Source organism: Nipponia nippon, unplaced genomic scaffold (genome assembly GCF_047370975.1).
Source record: "Nipponia nippon isolate SJK-2023a ecotype South Korea unplaced genomic scaffold, ASM4737097v1 scaffold_1, whole genome shotgun sequence".
Taxonomy (NCBI): domain Eukaryota; kingdom Metazoa; phylum Chordata; class Aves; order Pelecaniformes; family Threskiornithidae; genus Nipponia; species Nipponia nippon.
Window position 1 is genome coordinate 166041981 of NW_028262290.1, and position 22607 is coordinate 166064587.

The following is a 22607-nucleotide window of genomic DNA, read 5'->3' on the forward strand; positions in this document are numbered from 1 at the left end:
TTCACATGTCCTCTCCTGCCAGGAGTCTGTACCTTGTACTGACTCTCCCCAAAGCCATTTAGATAGTGGACCTGGATCCACAACACTGTTTAGTCTCTCAGCACTCATGTAGGTACCTGCACATCTCGGTTCCACTGTGGCTCTGAACCTGTATCTTGCTGTAAGAACTCAAAGTGAAGAGTAAGTCTCTGTGTACCAAAGATGGTTTCAACAGAGACCAAACCAGCCTCACCCAGACTCTCTCTTTCACAGCTTCCTGCTTTTGGACCCTCCAGTTCTGATTTCAGCCCTGGAAAAACAGTAACTGAGACGAAGTGACTACCGCTCTAAGTTACATATAAACTGGTTTATATATAAACTCTGGATTCACAACTATCTCAGATGTTAAATGCCAAGCGTGGTTCCTTGGGTGCTTTTCACCTGGGTGAAAGAGCCCTCTCCCTAGCTCAGAGTCATTGTACATCAGACATCATTCCCACGTGACAGTTTGGATGCAGCCACCCTCTTTTAGAAAGGTGCAAGAGTTTGACAGCGAGGATGTGGATTGTCCCATGCACCTCAGTGCCAGAAAGTTTGATTCATGCAGGCCCATAGCATCTTTCCTAAGAGTGAGTCTCTGTCACTTGGCTGGAAGAACACCTTCTGCCCTGGGCAATGTCTGTAACCGATATCCTTCCTGTGGCTGAAGAGATGCTCAGACACAGTTGGATAGCCAGCAGCCAGTGCAGACAAACAGGCCTTATTTGGGTGATACCTAGTTCAGGAGGTGATCCCTCGCACCCGGCAAATGCGTATTTCTCTTCACTGACCTCTAAACTTAGGTGATATGAATCGCACTTACATGCATTTCTGGACACAGGATAGTCACAGCAGCCTGACCCCCACCATGGCAGCTACCCCCACAGAGGGACTCTTTTCCTGACCAAACCCATACTGGCATCTGTCCTTGCTGTGCCTTAACCCCATGTTGCCATCTGTCACTTGTACCCAACCTCAGCTACTGGACATGCTGCTCAGCATGTCCCACACAGGAGGGTATGTGGAGGTGCACCCCAGAGGGAACAGATATTGCTGCTGTGCTGTGAGCTATCTAAGCCACCGAGTTTTCTCTGCCTCCGGCTGTGGCTGCTGGCACACTCAGTGCAGAGGGTGAGATGGCATTCAGCCCATACCTGCCTGGCCCACAGCCTTGGCACAGAATGCACAGGGCATGAATTCCTCGTCTCCCTGCGGTCCGTATGCGGTAGTATCCCACCAGCAGACGTGATCTGGCATGAGTAAATCCCAAACCCTAGTACTGGGGTAGCAGGCTGAGGGATGTGGGATGGACTATTTGCAGCAGAAACATCTCAGGAGCATCCACCAAGCCCCTTTATGGACGTCAAAGATGGGAAGAATTAATTTAGCTTCTAGCTTACTTCTTCCACAGATAAGAGAGAAGAATGGGGGGCAGCACCAAGCTAGCTCAGTGTTGTGTCTCTGTTACATCTGTGTGTCTCTGGCTGGGGAACTACTGGGACTGGAGGCTGGATGCATCTGGATGTCTGGCACTGAGAGAGCAAAATGTACACAGGGCTCTAGAAAGGAGCAGGTTAGCCTGACCTAAAGGCTTTGTGGTGTCTCAAGTCTCCAAGCTGCAACAGGGAAGACGTGCCAAGACTTTGCCTCCCTCGCAAAATTCATGGGCTGCGTGGGGCCACGGTGTGATCCTGTGCTTGATCACTGACCAGGGCTCAGCAGCCTGCTGAGTGAGATGAAGAGTTGATGTTTTGGAAGGAGGAAAAAAAAGAAAAAGAAAAAAAAAAAAAAGAGGAAAAAAAAAGGGAAAAAAATCAATCACAGTATGGCCTGGAGCAGCTGCATTGGAAATTCAGTCAAGCCTTCGAGTAAAAAGGCTGATGATTTGCCAATGTGAAGGCTGCGGAGCAGCAATTTGGGCTGCAGGCACTGTTTCTTCATTCCCGTTGCAAGCAGAGCTCCCCCTGAGACCAATGGAAGAGAGCTTAATGCTTCTGCAGCTCCTTACTTCTCATTGTAGCTGTCGGCTTGGCAATCTGTCTTTTCCTCTCCTCCCACCACTCCCTCTCCCGGCGAGAAATATACACACAAAAAAGTTAGAGGTAGTGAAAACAGATAAGGCAAGGAAAGGTGAGACGGTTTGCTGTGCCTGGGGGAAACTGAGGCAGAAAGGCTGTCACCTAGGCTCACTTTTCAAACTCCCAGTAATACAGATGTAGGTGCCTAGAAAGCTTAGATTTGCAAAGGTCCCTGAACGGCTTCTGAGTTCAACACCAAATTAGTAAGGCAAGGTCACTCTGAACTCCCAGCTGAGGCTGTTTTATCTCTTGGCAAATGCTCTGCCCTGCGGGTGCTGAGTTGTGACTCACCAGCTGAACCAGGGAGCTGAAGCTGCCCTTGCAGTCAGTGCCAGGAGCTGCCCGATGCTGCATGTGCTCCCAGGTCCTGGCCCTACTCCTTTAAGTGCCTTTATGGGCTGCCTGAACTTGGAGTCACCTCCACATCTTATCTGCCTTTTGGCTGGCAATATTGGGCCATTCTAGGCTTGAGAAGTATGAGGAACGTGCCATGACTGCAAGGGCAGGTGGGATATAAGGGGATTCAGATGATGAAGTGGGGATGTCCTCAGTGTAATACCTTTATACGGAGATCTAGTCCATGAAGTCAGTGGACCCTAGACCATGATGTACTTCGTTTTACAGCCTGGCATTGCTCTTTCCATCACTCTACCTCTTTTGTCCATATCAACCTCCTTCCTTTCTAGATGTTCCTCACCTCTGCCTTGAGTTTTTCAGTGGTCCAAGGGTGATGCTCCAGTTGAGGCATGCCAAGGATGATGCTACACAAAAGCATCTCCAGTTGGGTCTTTTCCTTCCCTTGAGTTGAGCAGCACCCTACACAAATTTGCCTCATGAGAAATCCTCATAGGTCTCTGGAATAACCATTCAATCTCATCAGCAAATTGAAATCTCAGAGGGTAAAACACAATGACAAGTCCAAAGCCCGGGAGTCAGGATCCTGTACAGCTGAGCTGGGGAAGTCTTTTCCAGCTGGGACTGACTGACAGCCTCAGGGCTGGTAAACCTATAACACATACAGAGCCATTCACCCCACATCCAGAGTTTCAGGTCCTTTGCTGACAGAGATTGCTTCCTAGATGCTTTACATGCATTTGGTTGCACCAAGCAAGGCAATCTGATCTTGTATCTACAGCTAGGGAGATGCTGAAGTGGCATCTCAAGAGGGTTGCTTCCCACCTCTGGGAATCCATAAAAGATGGAGGCAGCTGATATACCACTGTCTGGCCTCCACCTGAAAGCCAAGCCCAGCAGCCAGCAACAGCCGGGCCTTGAAATGCCTGACCGTGAGTTTGATGAATGTATTCAAAAAAGAGAGGACTTTGTGTTGTCAGGGCTGTCTTTCAAGCAGGACCTGACCTCACTGCTGAAATAGCTCCATGGCTTTGATCACGCATGCCAAAGAGGATGCTCCAATTGGCACCTGACTGCTCAGCTGGCCTTGGGAATTCAGCGGCTGTTATTAGTAGGATTGCTGCCAGTCAGGATTGGCATTGTGGATAGGGTGTTGGGGGTGATAGCAGCCTCCAATCTCTCCCCAGTGCTTCACAAGTATTTCCGTGGACTCTGTTCATAGCTTAGAAAAAAGCACAGCAGTTTGAGGTTACTGCTGGCAATGGTGGGCTGCTGTCAACCTCATTTCCCTCTGGGACCGGACCAAAGTCCCAGTGCTTCCTGCGACAAAGACAAGGACATTTATTTTGGAAACTGGAATTGCTTGTCCCAGAGAGACAAATTCTTTGGTATTAGTTTCCTGCACATGCAGCACTGGGGCCTCCCTTGCTGGAGTCTCGGGTCATGCAGCTGGGCCATCACTACTACATCATTACACTACTTGGGCCCCTCACTACAAGAAGGACATCGAGGTGCTGGAGCGTGGCCAGAGAAGGGCAACGAAGTTGGTGAAGGGTCTGGAGCACAAGTCTTATGAGGAGCTGCTGAGGGAGCTGGGGGTGTTTAGCCTGGAGAAAAGCAGGCTGAGGGGAGACCTTATCGCTCTCTACAACTACCTGAAAGGAGGTTGTAGCCAGGTGGGGGTCGGTCTCTTCTCCCTAGTAACAAGTGATAGGACAAGAAGAAATGGCCTCAAGCTGCGCCAGGGGAGATTTAGATTAGATATTAGGAAAAATTTCCTCACGGAGGGAGTGGTTAGGCATTGGAACAGACTGCCTGGGGAAGTGGTATAATCACAGTCACTGGAAGTATTCAAAAAACATGTGCTTAGGGACATGGTTTAGAGGTGGACCAGGCAGTTAGGTTAACGGTTGGACTCGATGATCTCAGAGGTCCTTTCCAACCTTAATGATTCTGTGATTCTATGATTCTATGATCACAGGAAGAGAAGGGAAGGACCAGCAGTGAGAACCCTGGTCAGGTGTAGAGGACTTAGGCACCGTGTTCTCTGGGATGTTGGCTTTATACTATGGTTTTTTTCCATGACCTGCCTGCAAATCCTACATCTTCGGTAGCTGTAACCATTGGGTTTTGGTCAAGATCGCAGTGTAACGCTTTAGTGCCTAAGCTATTGCTTTGATAGGCACCCTCAGAGAGTATGAAGGGCTTTCCTACCCCTAGGATTTATCCACGGGGTCAAAGACTCACCAAGAAAACAGCCTATTGCACCTGCTTAGCTCCTTTCACTGCAGTACGGACACCTCTGAAGGACCTGTAACAGCAGTATGTCCCTGACCATCAGTACTTTGAGCCCAGGGGAATGCAGCTCCCAGCCCCACAGACGACCCATTGCACTCTCTCTCCCCCATAGCATTATATCCCTCTACCACTGAAATCCAGCTTGATCAGTCCCATGGCTAATGTCAGTGAGCTAGGACCTGCTGAAACTGGGGACGAGGGGCTAATTTTGGCTTTGGGCTGCATTTCCCACTTCAAGCCAGGAGGACCAGACCCACTGTAAGAGCAATGTTCTCCTCCCTACCCCCACACCCTAAAACCATCCAACATTATTTATTCAGCAAAGGTTTTTAAGTACCTAATTGATCTGTAGGTAACAAATTCCCACTCTCACTCTGATTTCAGATTGAGGAGAGATCTGACTCAGGTGCGAAGGAGGCTATCACAGCCTCCAGCTCTTGAGAGATTTTTTGCAAGTCCCACACACACACGCATACAGAAACTCTTCTTTGCCACCTAACACCTCCAGAAGACTCAGCCAACCACTGATCTCTTGTCTGGTTTGCCCAGGTCTAGGCAGCATGATGTTCTCGTTGAAATCTAAGGCTGCCGCTTGCTGACCTCAGAGGAAAGCAATAAAACCTCTGTTCATAATAAAAAGACATCACTTCCAATGGCTGTGGACTAAGAAAAAAGAGAGATGTTGACAATTTATGCCTTCTGATACCATGGTGGATCATGAGTGCAGAGAAGCTAGAAGAAAATGGTTGGGCAATTAGAGATAAATATGGATAAAATCAAGTGAGAGGAGGAGGAGGAGGAAGGGGGAGGCTCAGAGACTGGAGCAAGTGTTGGCTCTTCACTTTACTTCTTTTTCAACTTCGTGTGGCAGCCTTGTGGATGCTCCTAAGGTAACACGGACAGCAGCCCTGCACGCTGCTTCCAGGAGATCGAATTAATCAAGCATACTTGTGATATTGTATTTATCAGGCATGTGAGCTCCACTAGGCCCCGTATGGCTGACCAATATCATCATCATAAGCCTACAGGGGGGAAACTGAGGCAGGAAGGCATCCTGATCTAGATGAAGATGTCCCTGCCAATTGCAGGGGGGATGGACTAGATGACCTTTAAAGGTCCCTTCCATCCCAAAGCATTCTGTGATTCTATGATTCTATAAGAAGGGATTTCCCTAACTGGACCCCAGTAGCAGAAGGGCCTGGTTGTCCTAGACAATAACACCAGCTCTTCCAGGTCAGTCATCTGAAGGGTTCAGCACTTCTAACTGGACATGACCACAAGCTGATGCTGAAGGGGTTATCTCCCTGCCCACCCTTTTCCTATGCCATCTTCTTCTGGATTGTGTGCTTGCAGTGTAATTCATTTAAAGACCTGATGGCATAAAGTCTGGTTATCCAATCTCATTGTTTGCCCTGCTTTCAGCAGTAGTTTGGACTGGTTGAGATCCTGAGATCCCTTCCAACCCGAATGGTTGGAACCTATGCTCTGACAAGAAAATAACTGATCCTTTCCCCAAAAATAAGATCTTTCCATCAGAGCAGGCTGCTGATCTAACTCACCCCATGGCCATGCAGTCGATAGGTACAGTGCAGGGGATGGGGGACCAAATGGTCCCTTTCATCAGAGTCACCTCAGATGAACTGTGGCATCAGCTCACTCCTTGAATCTCAAAGCATCTGGCAACAGGAGAGGGATCTGATTGCTTAACTGGTCTCTAGATCCAGTCCGGATGCCAACAGTCCTGCAGGATGAGTACAGCGCAGAGGGCTATGTGCCACCTGCCATTGCCAGTAACATCATACTGGTCAGGTTGATTTACCCCACTAACCTGAGCATTACAGAAGAAAGCTCAGGGCTGCTTGTTGAGCTTCATCCAGCCCTGGCAGGGAGGGAATCATGAGAGGAGAGGTGTCTGCACTGTTAAAGGTCCAGGCTCAAAGCCTCACATGCTGTATGGTACTTGCATGATCATCGGTGACAGACAGTGAAGTGGGGACTGATGTGACTTACAGGGGACATGGATGAGCTTCTTCAGGCTGAATTCACCCCAGGCTTCTTGTACAGTCAGTGGAAACATAACCAATACAACTAGCAGAGTCCAGAGCATGATTTGTCTCATCCTGGTGTCAAAGTCCTAATGCAGAGCAGAACAGCAGCTCTCTGAAAGTGCTTATTTCTCTCCTCTTCTTCTAAAGAGACCCTGAGTGTCAAGTTCTGATGACACATCTGCATTTTAGATGCTTCAAGTTAGGTGAGATGTCACCAACCTTTATCACTGTGTGCCTCAGTTCCCAGCAGTTGGTGGTAGTAGGGGCACTGCTCTACCATAAACGAATGCAGAGCAGCTCAGAGATGTTCTTATCAAGACCTTTCCATCAGTCTCTGGATCCAAAACCTTTATCCTGAAATACCAATTCTGGCACGTTCTTGGCAAAGGAGAGTGGCTGTGCCTTTGGGTGTGGCTGGAGAACCAGAGCAGCTTGACACCAGGACCGTCCATGCTTCTTGCTGGGGAAACAAAGTGTGGTTTACTGGTGATATCTGATTTTCTTACCTCTGTACTGCTCAAAAAATTGGGATTCTTGTCACTTTTTTGGCAAATAATAGGAAGAATAACATTTTCCCTCTACAGCTGCACCTCAGGGGAATTTAATGATGTTATAGTCAACATTTTAATGAGTATTTCACAAGCAAAACAGGAAAAGCTTGTTTTGGCTTGATTTGAAAGAAAAACAAAGATATTTGTATGTGTGGGGTTGGATGAGTATATCCAATATTTGTTATTTCTATACATGAATCTGTATTTTGTCTAATTTTGAGCATCTAAAAACTGCTGAGGTGTGACAGTGGCACACCTATTGTTAGTACTCATGGACCAAAGTCACCAGAATGTTTTTTGCTAGTATTACTACTTAATAAAAGGTAATTAATTCTTACTAATTAGTACCAGGTGTTTACTCATAGACCTTTCTTTTAATTGTTGTCTTAAATGGCTCTCAATTTAGACACTCCACTGGGAATCATTCATTCCTTAGCATGAATGGTATGACCTGGTTTCAGACAAGCAACAGTAGTTAGCTGTGAAATGGAGAGAATCCCATTTCTGTGCAGTTTGGAGAGCTGAGGAAAGGCTGTTGGCATCCTCCTCCCAAGCACACTCCCACAGGGCATATTGTGCTTTATAACCCCCAGCTCTTTTGCTGCTGGTATGAGAAATAAGAGTAAAAAGTAGTCTTTTTCTAGAGCTCTAATCTCATGATTTTATATCAATCTTTCTCCTGCACTTACCGGTACTTTCCACTGTGGGAGGATAACAAGGGAATAAGTGTCAGAGTGCGTTAAAACAGATCTGTTTGCGTCCTTGGCCCAGCTGACTGCAACCATCTCTCTTGTCTGAGGACAATTCTGAGTACTTGAGTAAAAGACTGAATTCCAACTCCCTCATCCAGGGAGAGTATTCCTAGAAAGGCTTTAAAAAAAAACAGTGCCTGAAGCTTTGAGAACCAGGAAAGAAAACTAAAACGCAGTTGTTCTTGAGAGATGCAAGAGAACCGGGGAGACAAATGGGAAGGAGCTGGACTTTCCCATGAAGAATCAAGAAAAATACATCCCTTATGTTGCTCTGTCCAAGTGACATTATCTATTACATAACTGCACCAGACTTTCCTTAAACAATTCCAGGACCACAGGGTCTGTACTCAGATGATCCTCCTTGCATCTGTGGTAGGACCATAGGAAGGAGGAAAGAGGTGTCCATTTTCACAAGAGAACCCCTTCCATGGCCTTTTGGACTCTTGTTTTGCAAGACAAAATAAAATGTAGAAGGAAAAAGAAACAGCAGAAATCAAGCCTCATAGCCCTGGTAGTTGTGAAACAATCATTGTAGACAGCAAGGTATGAAACCAAAACAAACCATCTGCTTTCAAAGAATGAGGGGAAGAGAGAAAGAGAGAAGCCAGCATTGTAGCTAGGCTCACATGCTGAGAAACAGGGGGGTCTTACAGTGCACTTCTTTGTATCATCCCTTGAAGATGAGAGAAAGGTATGGGTGTGAGCCAAGACAAATCAAAACACAATGTCAGAGTGACCTTTACTTTCTTTTATGGTTCTCCCGATATTTCAGCCAGTGGGGCACAGATACAGGGCTCCATCAGCAACAGACAAGGGAACCCCAAGTCACAGGAGGGTCAGGCATCATGTTCAGCTGCCAAGTAGGTACCAAGGAGCAATCTTGCATCCATCTGGCAGCTCAGAGAGCACAGAACTGCTTTTCTAGCTTGGGTTTAAGCCTGCAGCCCCTGCCTTGGTCTAAACAGAGAGGACAGTCCTTGGGAGGTGTTAATCTCAAGCTTGGACACCCAGCTGACGTTCAGGCTAGGGTTTGTCTCATCTCACGTGAGAAATCTGGAGACATGTGGATGCCTCCAACTGAGTGAGTCCTTCTCTGGACCCACTGTAGTCAGAAGGGAGAACTGGCAGTTTCAGGGTGTGATTCATCTGAATATTTTAGACATTAGCGTTTGGTTGGGATTAATCATTCCTGATTCCTGTTGCACAAGTGTGGAGTGTGATGTGTGTTATTTATGATCCAAGAATATAACTCAAATCAGTACTGATCACTGCTGACCTCTCTACACCAGCTCCATCTTCTAATGACTGGGAAGACCACCTCTGCTTGGGCAGCACTGAGAAGCAGTTGTGGTGAATTTTCTCCTTGCTTGGAAGGACCTTTTTTCATAGTTCAGCCTCTTGCGTTACACCTCATTTGCTCCAGGGGCGTAAAAGAGGAAAGCAGGTGGTCATTTTGGCGAGACAGATGTTCTCCTAAAACTCCAGGTCCTGGAAATGCACCATAAATGTCAGTTCTCCTTGATAAATGATATGTGCTGACTGTAAATCATGAGATCACTTAGTAATAGAGGCATTAGCACGCCAGGATGGCTAAGGACGGAGATCTCTACAGCTAATCAACTTGAAGAGTTTGGAAGTGACAAGGATGATAAATATCACTCCATCCCAAAGAAATTTTTTGCCGTATGGTCATAAATGCAGTGGACATCTGTGTTCAAATCAGTTACTTTCCTTTGGCATGAGTTATCATGAGTCTGCAAGTTGTGCTTTGTCCAGGCAGATTTTCTTCCACTCTTCTTGTGCTGCTTGAAGGATGAGGTTTGCCCAAGGCAAAGTGAGAGCAAATGGGATTGAAAGGGCATCAAACAGACCAGCACAGCCTGTACTATTCCCTGAGAAACAGCGACAGGATGAGACATTCCCAGTTCTGCCCAGCATCTTTCTATGCCGACTTTTCCTCTTTCCATTCACTGGCATTTTTCTTATTATAGCATTCATGGGAGAACCGTGCTGAGACCTGGACTCTATTCTACATGGGCAGAGAGGATAGATTTATGATTGAGGGTAGGAGTGTGTCCTTCTCCTTACAGGGCAATGAGGCCCTGAGAAACAGGAAGGCAAGCTCCTCAAAAGTGTCTAGACACCTCCTAGACATGGGAGATCTGGGTCTGAGGGTAGGATGAAGAGCAGGGACCAGCCAAGCTGGTGAGGGCAGCCATGGGAAGGGCTGAGATAGCCCTGAACACAGCGTGAAGTTATTCAGCTTTCTGTAGCTGCAGTGCAGGGTCCTTGAGCCCAGCTAGCTGGAGCAGAGACATCCTCCTGTTCTGGAGCAGGCGGTGGTTTGGGTCATGTGGTCAAGGGATTAAGGCAAAATCACCAACTTCATTTACCCTCTTGGAGCTGGGAAAAACAGGTAGAGAGCAGAGCAGCTTGTGCACTAACCTATCAGTGCTTGTCATATTTCATCAGGATCCAACCAGCTCTTCCTTCTCCTTCACATCAACTCCTTTTCCCCCACCTTCTTCTTCATCTGGGTGCCTCTTGGGCCTCCTCCTCCTTTCACCCTTCTGTCTTCACACCCTCTTGGTTTGATTGTTCCATTCTGGTGTTTATAAGCTCAGCCTTTAAAAGGAGTAAGACGTCTCGCAAGGTTGATTCCCGTCCTCTGTAAGTGGGGTGAGGGACAGACACATGCATTGCTTCATGCGGTAGGACAGCAACGTAGAGAGCTCAGCTCAGCACCCACCTGCCTGAGCTCTCAAATCTGAATTCCTGCCATCATTGCAACATCACTTTGGGTGATATTTGGCAAGGGGAGAGAGAGATGAGTGCTTGTTCCTCATGGGGCACAGCAGAGCTCAAGGACAAGAACAGGAGCTCTTGCTAGGCTCACATCTCGTCCCACAACAGGTGGGGAAATCTGATGTTTAGCCCCCCTGAGACTTAGACTCAGTCCCGTTGCAGCAGCCCATGCGAGCTGCAGACCCAGCAGCAGAGGGGGCCTCAAATTTGCTTTCTCATGCCTGGACCTGATCTGTCCATGAGTCCAGGGTCTTCTGCTATGAAACGACCTTCCTCCTCCCATCCTCTTTGCCACTCCAGTGTCCCGAGCAAACCACAGCTCCATAGCTTTTGCAATTAGCTGCTGGAAGTGGTTCATGCCTCTGCTGCTTCCCCTACTGTATCTCTGGCTGGGCCAACTGGCATTTTGGCTTTATTTATTTTTAAATCTTTCCAGTATTAACCTGAAAGAAAATAGGTTTCAAACCACATTTTTTTCCCTAATGTTGGAAATAATGCCTATTCAGCTAAATTAAATCCCTCAGGGCAGAACAAGTACCACTCCCTGCTCTCCTCCACCAATTAGCTCCTCTTTGCAACAAATTGCCCCCAATGGATTTTGTTGTTGTTGTTGTTGTTTTTGTATGGTTTCTATGCCAAGGCACTGATAACCGTGCAGGCAGGCAGAGGGTAAGAAGCACTGAGGTAGCAGGATATTAAGAAAGGGAATTAGATTATTTGGGCAGTGGGCAGATCCAGCATTGCCCAAATTAGAAGAGAATAAACACCGTTTATCTGTATTTACTCTGCTCTGTCTCTCCACGAGGGAGATGCTGTAATCTGTCACTGAAATATGAAGTGCCAGACCCTCACAGTCCATGCACAAGTCCAGAGCAGCTTTTAGGGGGTGAGGGATGTATTTTGTCTGAAGTGCCAGCTTCCAGAGTCAAGTAGTGGGGTCACGATCTCCTTCTGAACCCAACAAGGAGTTTTGCTTCCCAGGGAGCATGTGCCCTGAGTAACTGCAAAAGCCAGCATGCAAATCCAGCAAATCACAAGCATACCTGTATTTCTTTTGTGAAATACAGCCAGACACCGGGCACGGTTAATCACCAGTTGAGCTGCAGCCTGACAGATCCTACTTTGCTATAGGACTGGCAGCAGACCCAGTAAGAGAGAGTGCGCAGGGTACATTTTGTCCAAGACAGCACATACAAATCCCTGGTCCTTCCCTACTTGCCAGGGTTCATCTGGACCTGAGTAAACCAGCAGGGCCCAGTGGCCAGGAGATGCAGGGCTTGTAGAATTGTAGGAAAACAGGGAAGATAAACTAGATATCTAAGCCTAATCACAAAATAATGGAGAGAATCCATTCTCTCTCATCTAAAGGAAGGCAATTCCATCTATAAAAAAACAGAGGTCAGGATCTCAATTCTACACCATCCCATGTTGCCACCGCACCGCTGACCAACCTCATGCAATGCCTTGTGTTCCCAGCCACATCCACCCTGCCACCTTTTCCTGCTTCTGAGCAATTCCCCGTCACCACAAGCTCCTTGCTGACCCAATTTTGGCTCAGCCCATGGTGAAGGTTACATCAGCTCCTGCCCAGGACAGCTAAATCCCTACTCTGTGGCATTATTTAGTTGTGCCACCCTTGTCTGCATGCCTAGCATCAATACCGCATCGTCTTTGGCCCAGCCTGATGCTCTGATATCAGTAGAGGTATGCTCACCTGTAGCAGCTGCAGGTCTGATGTTAGATTAGACTTGGTTAGATTGACCTCCTAATTCTAACAGCTATCTTGACCTTACAGAGTTTAGGAAAGGGGTTGCTCCATCAGCAAGGCTGGAACGTAGCTCTAACTTCATTTTCTTCCCACCCATTCCCTCAGCTCAATTGTAGTCTCGGTTGCAGAAAAAGGACTTGGTTTATGACTTTATATTGCTTGGTTTCAGTTAGACCCTTCACCCAGCTCACCTAAGGCACTGTTAAAGGAAAACCGTAGAGAAGTTTTGTCACACTCCCCAAAGCTGACTGTTGGTCTCTGTGTCCCCACCTCAGTCCATCAGGTTCACTCTTCAGAAAAAGACAGCACTATGATCGCTGTCCCAGAGGTGATCACCAAAATCAGCAGGGCTGGTCTGGGGTGCGACCTGCACAGCTGGCTCCACCTACGTCCCACCCTGTTCCCACACCCCTGGGACCCACCTCCCTTTTCCCTCCATATTGCCAGGACTGATGCTTTCATTTTCACATTTCCCTTCTTTCTCCTGAACCCCTCTCTTGCCTGCACTCCCTTCCTTCTTCACACCAGCGATTACCTGGTCTACTGCTCTCCAAGATGGTGATCACCAGCAGTCCCTTGCCTTGGGCCCATCGAGCAGCTGTGATGCTCTCAATCCTGACCAAGGAATCTGTTTGCCTTTAGCTATTTTTTGAGCTGCTGCCAGGGAAGTTTCACAAAAAGGATAGTGTTATTTCTGAAAATGAGTCCCATAAACAAGGACGAATATGACCTCCCCGTTGAGATTTGGGGTTTACTTTAGTGGCTGGGAGATCAGCCAATGAAATGGAAATACCAGAAGACATTATCATAATTACCCCATGGCCTCCTCTGGGGGTAAGGGAGAGGGGAAAAAAAAGCTGAACCAAAACTGATTTAACAGCCTCTGGATAGCATTGTCACTTCACCCTTCCCTGTTTGGCCTGCCTCCTGCTCTGCCTTTCTGCTTTCTCTGAACAAGGGGGAGAAAAAAAAAATAACATTCCTAGATCTTTTCCCCACAAGGATTTTTTTTTTTGTCTGGCAAAAAACAGTGCTGCAAAGCTGAGAGGTGATAAACATTGAGAAAAAGTAGCAGATGGGTTTAGATTGCAAAACTGAGGAGGCTAGGGAGCCCCATGCCTTCCAGCTGCACCCAGTCTGTAACAGCAGGAGTGAAGAGCAAAGCTGTCCTTCTGCACCTACCTGTGCAGTGCCCAGCCTGTCTGCATCCCTTGAGCTTCTGTAAATTTGAAGCCAAGCAAGCTTAGTGCAGGAATTTATGCTGAAGAGAGTTAGGGAGGGCTCATGAAAAGGGATTTGCTGTCAGCTCTTTCAGAGTGATTAACTTCTTCAGGGGCATGATGACCTCATACTTCCAAATAGTTGGATTTGGGAGATGTACCTGTCTGTGACACTATTTCTGACTTCCCTCAGATGCTTCTCTTGCCCCTAGAGCTCATGCTAGCAAAAGCTGTGCTCCTGAACTTCACAGATCTTCTCAATGTTCTTAATGTGACTAATTACTGCAGTCACCAGCTGCCCAAAGGAAAAAAAAAAAAAGGAAAAAAAAATCCCCACAGCTGATCTGATTTATTTTAGGTGGTGGTTTGAGGATGGAATGAATTTTAGCTGATTTGTGTATCTAAATACTCAGTGACTATAAGGGAAACTCTGAGTGAATACCTCAGACTGGCAAATCTCATCCTGGATATCCCCAGTTGGCTAGCAAGGCAGGTATTCTGTTGGCAAGCACGTGTGATGTTTGTTCCTTTCTGTTGACTAATGAGCATCTGCAGAATGAGAGGATGCTGGGGCCAGTGCTGTTCAATATCTTCATCAATGTCATAGCAGGATCGAGTGCACCCTCAGCAAGTTTGCAGATGACACCAAGCTGAGCGGTGCAGTTGACACGCCTGAGGGATGGGATGCCATCCAGAGGGACCTGGACAGGCTGGAGAGGGGGGCCTGTGTGAACCTCGTGAGGTTCAACAAGGACAAGTGCAAGGTTCTGCACCTGAGTCGGGGCAACCCCCGGTGTCAGCACAGGCTGGGGGATGGAGGGACAGAGAGCAGCCCTGCCGAGAAGGACTTGGGAGTACTGGGGGATGAAAAGCTGGACATGAGCTGGCAATGTGCTCTCGCAGCCCAGAAAGCCAAGCGTCTCCTGGGCTGCATCCCCCGCAGCGTGGGCAGCGGGGCGAGGGAGGGGATTCTGCCCCTCTGCCCCGCTCTGGGGAGACCCCCCTGGAGCCCTGCGTCCAGCTTGGTGGTCCTCAGCACAGGAAGGACATGGAGCTGTTGGAGCGTGGCCAGGGTAGGCCACAAAAATGATCCGAGGGATGGAGCACCTCTCTTATGAGGAAAAGCTGAAAGAGCTGCGATTGTTCAGCCTGGAGAAGAGAAGGCTGCGGGGACACCTCATTGCGGCCTCTCAGTACTTAAAGGGGGCTTATAAGAAAGGTGGGGACAGACTTTTTAGTAGGGCCAATAGCAATAGGACAAGGGGGAATGGTTTTAAACTAAAAGAGGGGAGATTCAGACTAGAGATAAGGAAGAAATTTTTTACAGTGAAGGTAGTGAAACACTGGAAGGGGTTGCCCAGAGAGGTGGTAGATGCCTCATCCTTGGAAACGTTCAAGGCCAGGCTGGACAGGATTCTGAGCAACCTGAAGATGTCCCTGCTCATGGCAGGGGGATGGACTGGATGGCCTTGAAAGGTCCCTTCCATCCCAAAGCATTCTGTGATGAGAGGTGTTGGGCTGCAAATGGGTGGGCTCATAGCAGAGATTCTTAGTAAAAGATGAGTGAAATGTTGAACATGTGAATCTTGGTGAGTTTTGGCTGCAGTGCTCACTTGGATGAAATACTTCTAGCATCTACTTTTTCATGGTCCTGAACAGCAGATGCAGAGCATGCACAGCGTAGATTGAGCATGTCAAACTGGACCATACCCTGAATGTACATGTATGTTCCAGGATGCTCAGCAGGGCACAAGGGTTCTGTTGCCTTAGAAAAATAGAGGGCCTACAGATATATATGAAAATAGCCTTATTCAGTCAATCTTCTGTCCTAACAGACCATCCCCAGGAGCTGCAGTTTAGGATGTTTAGAGAAAGAGGCAGCTTTTATGGTTGTCACCTTCCAGCTTTTGTCAATCAGCAGTTTAAGACCTTCGTGCATCAGAAATTTGCATCCAGGCTACAGTGTTTAATAGCTACTGATGTATTTGTCTTTTTTTAATTTGTCTAATCCTATTTTGAATCCACTGATGTGATTTGCTTACATGCATTGTCCTGTTTCTTTTAGACCTTGTTTTCATCTTGTTCCTCCCAGGTCTCAAATTCTGGAAAATTGTGACTAATTAACACCTTTTCTCTGCACCACCCACTATCTTACAGACACCTCTCATACCAGTATCTCCAGCCCCATCTCTCTCCCAACCCAAAGGATCCAAATCCACTCCGAAGCACTGGCTACTTCACCAGCAGTAGCTCCCACCCGTTACAAATTCCTGCAGCCCATACCTCAGCACTTCTGAATATGAAGCCACTTATTTTGCTACCTAGGGATATTCAAATTCCAAAAAGTTGGCATATGCAACTGCTAATGATTTTAGCAAGGCCTTCCCACAGTATTTTTCAATCAGGTGTTGAGATTGTTTGTCAAAGAGAAAGTTTTGCCAAGCCAGATCCCAATATGCCTAATATCATGAGTGCATCTGTGTTGCAAAGAAAAATGTTCCTGTGGATTTCTTTTAACCTTTGACAGCCAAGATGGAAAGATGAGTAGTGCAGCATTGTCTTAAGATCAGAAGACCCAGAGCAAGAAAATCAGATGCACAGTAAAGAGTGGTATTGAACAGTTAAAAGTCCTCCAGCAGCTGACAGGTCCAAAGCTGCTCCACAGTTTCCAGCTGTGGGTGTCTGCCCTGTCCTATGTACTGTCCTTTGAGCCCAAGACTGAGCCATTTCAGTGTCTGATCCAGCAGCATACTGCTCAGTCCTCGGTTCCTGGAGAGCTTTCAGCCTGGCTGACACACTGAAATGTCTCAGCAAGGGGTTAGGCAAGGGATGGAAGGTGGGATCGGGACAGGAGGGGACGACAAGTTCAGAAGTATCAGCCCAGTTTTCCTTAGGTGTTTAATGTGAGTTATTCAGCAGGAAAGGAGCAGCATTGCCAGACTGCATAGTTTTCCTACAAGTCTCTTGAGAATAGATGTCTCCTTCAAGTCAACAGGATTTAATGAAAATCTCTATTCTTATTCATATACGTGTTTACATACATGTTTCAGCCTCCTTGACCAAGGAGAAACACAGAAAGACATGTCCTAAATGTATCTCAGCATTTAAACCAGTTTGGGGGGAGGGGAGAGAATGGGGAGTTGGGTTGGTTTTTTTTAAGGGTCTGGCAGGTTTTGGAAATTTAAGGCTGGTAACCAGGGCCCAGGAAAGCTGAAAACCTGGGTTGAGTTCAGAGTTCTGCCCCAGCCGTTCTGCCCAGCTCTGGGCACAGCACTCAGATTTATCTCCCTTTCTGGGAAGTAAAATTTATTTTCTGTGCCTGGCCTGGAGACCACATTCTGGTACGGTCTGGCTGGGAGCTGCCCTCCTGGCAGAACACCGCCAAAGAAGCCTGAGGACCAAGCGTGCAAGGGATGAATCATTTGAAATGCCTGAGGTCAGGTTCTGCTCTGGCCACTAGAAATCCAGACTACCTCCTCCAGCTTCGGTGGAATCATTCAGGGTTTGTGCAGATATAAATGACAGCAGGATTTGGTCCAGAGGTTTTATGTTTCTAATGAAAGAGTTGAAATGCGGGATATTGCCTTAAATGTGGACAGGCCAAACATCTGGAAAGGGATGGCTTTGTTTTGCATTAACGTTAACGCGGTTTTGAAACCAGCTCCCACTTCTGAACAATTTTTAGCATGGATTTTTTCCAAGGACATAAAAAACTAACTTCTGTTTTACTCACAATCCCCTTATCAGATCTAGCTATCCATCTGTGTGTCCGTTACCACACCAGCTGCTCAAACATCCACCGCTCCTCTCCATAGAAGCACACTGGGAAATTGAATCTGAGTTTACTTCTGAGCTGGATTTCATTAACCCTCATTATGTCATTTGTAGTAAGTCTTGCTCGAGAACTGATTGGCCTTCAACTGGTTTATCTTACTTGCTTTCCAAAATGAATTAAGTTAAAATGAGTGAAGGAACCTTAATTCCGAATAGCGGTGGTTTTGCGGAGTACAGCAAATTGTCATAACCCCCCTTCAGTCTGAGCTTCAGAGGGATTGAAATGAGCAGGCGCTTCCATGGGCAGGCTCTACAACCTATTGACAGGTTTCCTGCTCATCTGCAGATCACTACTGGCTTCACAAGGTTTTGTATTCTTTCCTTTGCCTGCCTGTACTATGCATCGAGGTTTAGGTCTGCTCCATCCATCAGGATGCGGAGCGCTACCCTAGGTTTTGCATTACAGATTTACAGTGGCCAGTCTCACAGGCGCAGTCAATATAAGTAAGAAAAAAAGAAAAAAAAAAAGACATTGCTTTGTATAAAACAGTACTGCAGCCCTTATTGCTTACATTACGCTTTTACGAGTGAGTGAGTGCTAAGTTCTGTACAAATCCAGAGAGAGGCAACATCTGCTCTCATTGTATTTATAGTCTGATTAATCAAGACAGACAAATATTAGGGAAAGAGAGACAATGAGGAGTGGTGATTTATCCCAACTTACTACATCACTTAATTCTCTCAGGCTAGTGTCTTACCAACATCCTTAATTCAGGAGCCCTATAAGGCGTTACGTGTGGCTCTTCTGTGCTTTGAACCAGTTTTGGGGTGATCTTGTGGATGAGGATCCCTCCCAGTCCTGACCTCCCCAGGCCTCTTCTGCCATGACTGGCAGAGTACCAAGGGTGGACCCAAACCTCAAAGGTTTCACAAGGGTGGTCAGATCCTGCAAGGGAGGCTTGCCAGTAGATGGACATAGTCCACAACTTTCCTCACCCCCTTTTATGCTACAAATCACAAAGCACCTACAGGGTATGATCTGCATCACCCGTTCAAATCTAGGGCAGAAAATTAATGTAGGAGGTTAAGTACACTGTTCTTTTAGGGGAAAAAAAGCAGGAAAGAACAAAGGCAGTGTCATCCCAGTGTAGCTGGGATGGGTACAGTGAAATTTCCATCCATTCCTGCCAAACTCACCTGGGAGAAAGTTCTTCCTAATCTCAGACTTTATCTGGCAGTGGGACTGGTCCTGGATGTCTGAGCAGGACACACAAGCTAAGTACCCAAGAGGCACAGCAGAAAATTAAAGCAGCCATATTGCATTAGATCAAAGCTCTGTATGCTATAACAACCAAAGCATTCATAGAACAAGCCTTCCCCACGGTCGTACCCTCAGCTTCCTGATGTCAGGAACATGCCAGCTTCATGAAGTAAGAATTTCCTTTTTTTTTTAATGACCAGCAAGTGCCTTTGAGGGCCAGGTATCACCACATATCAGCAAGCAGCAAACAGGAGGGTAAAACAGGCTCTGGGTAAAGCACCCTCCCTGTCCTCCCTTGTCTTGTCCCTTGACCTCTGGAGATCTTACAGGAGAAGAAATCTAATCTTCCCAGGATGATGCTCACAGACTCTTTTCCCTGAGCCTTCCGTCTTTGGGGGGCAGACACTGTCAGCTCACAGCCCTGCCTAAGGCAGCCCCCTCTACACATGTTCTGGGATTTAGGTACGATGTCTGTAGAAGCTGATGCCATGTGGCTGAATGCCTGCATGCAGAGGTGGACATAGCACTGTGCTGATGATGGCAGGTTACAATTCTTAAGAGGAGAGGAGTCCTTGGTACAATATTATTTACTAGGATTTTTTTTCCTCTTGCAGAGTAGCCTCATCCCTGCAAGCTGGGGCGCACCACCCCAGGGATTGCTGCCTTCCTGTGTGTGCATGTGTATGATGTGAGCAATTGCAGCGTGTGCTTCCTTTGCCATGTACGCAGATGATTCCATGTGGCATCTTGTAAGAGGTGTTGCTTGGGACACTAACTGCTGAGCAAACTGAGATACACAGAGCAAAGCTGGTGGAGGAAACTGCTGATGCAAAGGAGATCTTGCATTCAGATCACCTGCGTTATCTAGGAAGTTTGTGTCCTGCTGCTCTTTGTGTGCTGAGGTGTAACCTCATTTCTCCCCATCACTGCAGGTGGATGCTGATGATGTCATCACCAAAGAGGAGCAGATCTTCCTACTGCTAAAAGCCAAGGCTAAGTGCGAACGACACCTGAAAGCCAAGGTGCCCAAGGTGCATGGTGAGTGTTCCACAGCAACCCAGGCTGTATGGTTAGGTCTGGGCCCCTCTCTGCTCTACCCCAGCCCTTCTCCTCAGCCCCATACGCAGAGGTCAGAGCATGTGAGGGAGACAACTGAAGAAGGCCCAACATACTGGTTTTTCAGGTTAGGCTATGGGGAAGATTTTTCAGCACAAGGTGTTGGAAAACAAAGTTGTCACAGCCCCTTTCTCCTGCTCCAGAACTCCAGATGCCAAGGGGTCAGGAAGATGCAAGAGTCATGGTCGTGGGCTTACAGCCCTTATCACTATACCCAAAGCGGAGGCAATGCACAGGAGCTAGCATCACCAGGCAAAGCATGGGAGATAGCATCAACCATCAGTTTTCCCAAGATCCTTTGCAGCAAGACACCAGTGGTATGGGAAACAAAGCATCCTTCCAACAGCCCTTCTCCCTTTCCCTCTGACATACTCTCTCTCTATTCTCCTCAAACGGGCCCAAGCTCAGCTAAGCCTCTTTCTTCCACTTCCTTTCTATTTTGGGCTGCAAAATCACTACCAGATGTAGGGCTGGAGGGAGAAGGGAGGGAAAAAGCTCTCTCATGTGGGTAGCGAAATAATCATCCCCCATTGGTTTCTTTCATCAAACTCACATGTGTTAATTATTGGCATTGGGACTGTATGCTGAGGCACCCTGCATCCACCCAGATAGTCCTGGGTGGGCGTCCTGTCCCATCACCTCCCTCTGTTGCCTGAGAGAAGGGGACAAGCCAGAATGCCTCTCACCTTCACCGTTGCGTCTCGGAGATCTCTCTCCCCACAGCCAGCACTGTGGGAGTACCTGGAGACATCACCAGCAGGGGAAAAGTCCCCAAAGCCAGCTGTGATTTTAGAGCAGAGTTGCCTGCCCACCTGGTATCCCTCTCCTGTTGGAAATGACAGCAAGGGGCCATAAAAGCCAAGCTTTCATTTTATTCCAGGCCTCCGGCTTTACATCAGCCAAAACCTCAAGCCACATCCTCTGTTGCTTCTTTGTCCTGTTCACCCAATGCCCAATTAACACCTCATTAAAAAACATGTGTGCAAAGGCATTTCCTTCTGTTGTACTATAGACCACCTGCCTACCTTGGGATCTGGTGATGTCAGCCAGCTGGTCTTTCTCTCACACCCTATTTTCTAGCTCTTCTCTGTGAGACTGTCAGCATTTAGTATTAATCTCTCTCCTTAATTGTCAGCAGCAGTGTTAGTAGGGCTGGGGAGATGCATATGACTGACAAGCAGACTTTGGGCTCTTTATCATGGTCAGTTTGGTAGAGCAAAGGAATTAAATCACAGGACTTTGCAAGCATACCCTCGGTCCCGTTTTGAGACCTGGTTCTGCGCCTGAGGCCAGCATTAGCTCTGCCATTGACTGGAACAGAAAGAAATCTAATACATTGTCATTTAGATATTTCATTAACCTAAGTCCTGGCTTTGCAAAAAAGATATTCTGAGCTGCTCAGGCAATAAAACTCGGGCTCATTGCTCCATCCTCTATAGCAAATTTCTGTCCAATCCCAAATAGTACAGCCAAGAGGAGGAATCATCTTGATATCAATACTGACAGCAGTATATTCAAGGCTTTAAAAACTCAAGGAAATCATTAGCAATAGGTAGTTAGATCAAATTAATCTGCAAGAGGTCCACTAATCCAAAGGCAGAATGAATTCTAATTTAACTTTTCCCAAGAAACCATTTCTTAAGATGTGAAAGAACTTCCTGTGGCAGCGCATCCATAACACTCCAGAAATTCACTCTAGCGCTTCACAAATAAGGCAGCAAGTTGCCAGACCATCTCTGAGATGGTCTAAAGAGTCAATGGCTGCAGACAGAGGATTTTGCAATTTGGAAAAGATCTTCTCACTTTGCGAAAGAGCTGCCATCCACAGATTTTTAAACTACAGGTGCCCTTGGACACCTGAAATGATAATGCTATGGGGTATTTGTGAACAGACTGACTCAATCTCCATTTTGCAGTGTGTCTGCTCCTTCATGCTGCAGGAGTCAGAGGAGATGGATAGCTTTAGATCCTCTTATGGGGTGGGGGGTGACAGAACAAAAGGCTATAATCTGCACTGTGTTAGCTTTAATGCAATTAATTTCTTGGCTAAGACTCAGAAGCTTAGTTTTTCCACAAAGCTTTCAGAGCCCAGGGTTAAAAGTGGTTAGGTCCAGTCCTTTCCTCTTTTGATGATATAGAACCTGGGGCCTGGTGTCTATTTGTGCTAATCACCCAAGGACATATGGGTCTGTGTCCTTCTCAGCCAGATGGAGGACCTCATCCCATTGCCTCTTCCCTCACTACAGACCCAAAAGAAAAAGCCTGGGAAGGGCAACATGGTCTTCACAATTAAGATGCACCAGCCTCCACTTGCAGACAATATTTGTGGGGGCAAAGTGGTTGTGACTTGGAGCAATATAAATCCTGGGTGGCCACCCCAAGCCTTCAGGCAGTCTTCTGTGATATCACTCAGAGTATTTCTGAGGAGCACCCACCTAGGTGTCAGGAGGACTCTTCTAACTGCCATGGAGGACTTGGGTTGTGTTACCACCCTGCCAGGTCCCCTATCTGTCTTGTCTTTGGATTTTGTGTGGTGTAGGACACAGTTGTCCCTCATGATGCAT

General features: G+C 47.2%; 1 protein-coding gene across 8 annotated transcripts in view; it reads left to right on the top strand.

Annotated features, from left to right (window-relative positions):
- PTH1R (parathyroid hormone 1 receptor) overlaps positions 1–22607 on the top strand; it is a 152020-nt gene that overhangs the window by 46527 nt on the left and 82886 nt on the right. For 7 of the 8 annotated variants that reach the window (XM_087732126.1, XM_087732117.1, XM_087732103.1 and 4 more), the window contains one exon: positions 19860–19965. In XM_087732126.1, the coding sequence (XP_087588252.1) occupies positions 19860–19965 (106 nt within the window). Of the gene's footprint in view, positions 1–19859; positions 19966–20244; positions 20361–22607 lie in introns of those variants that run through there. The other variant, XM_087732162.1, reaches the window with a different exon arrangement.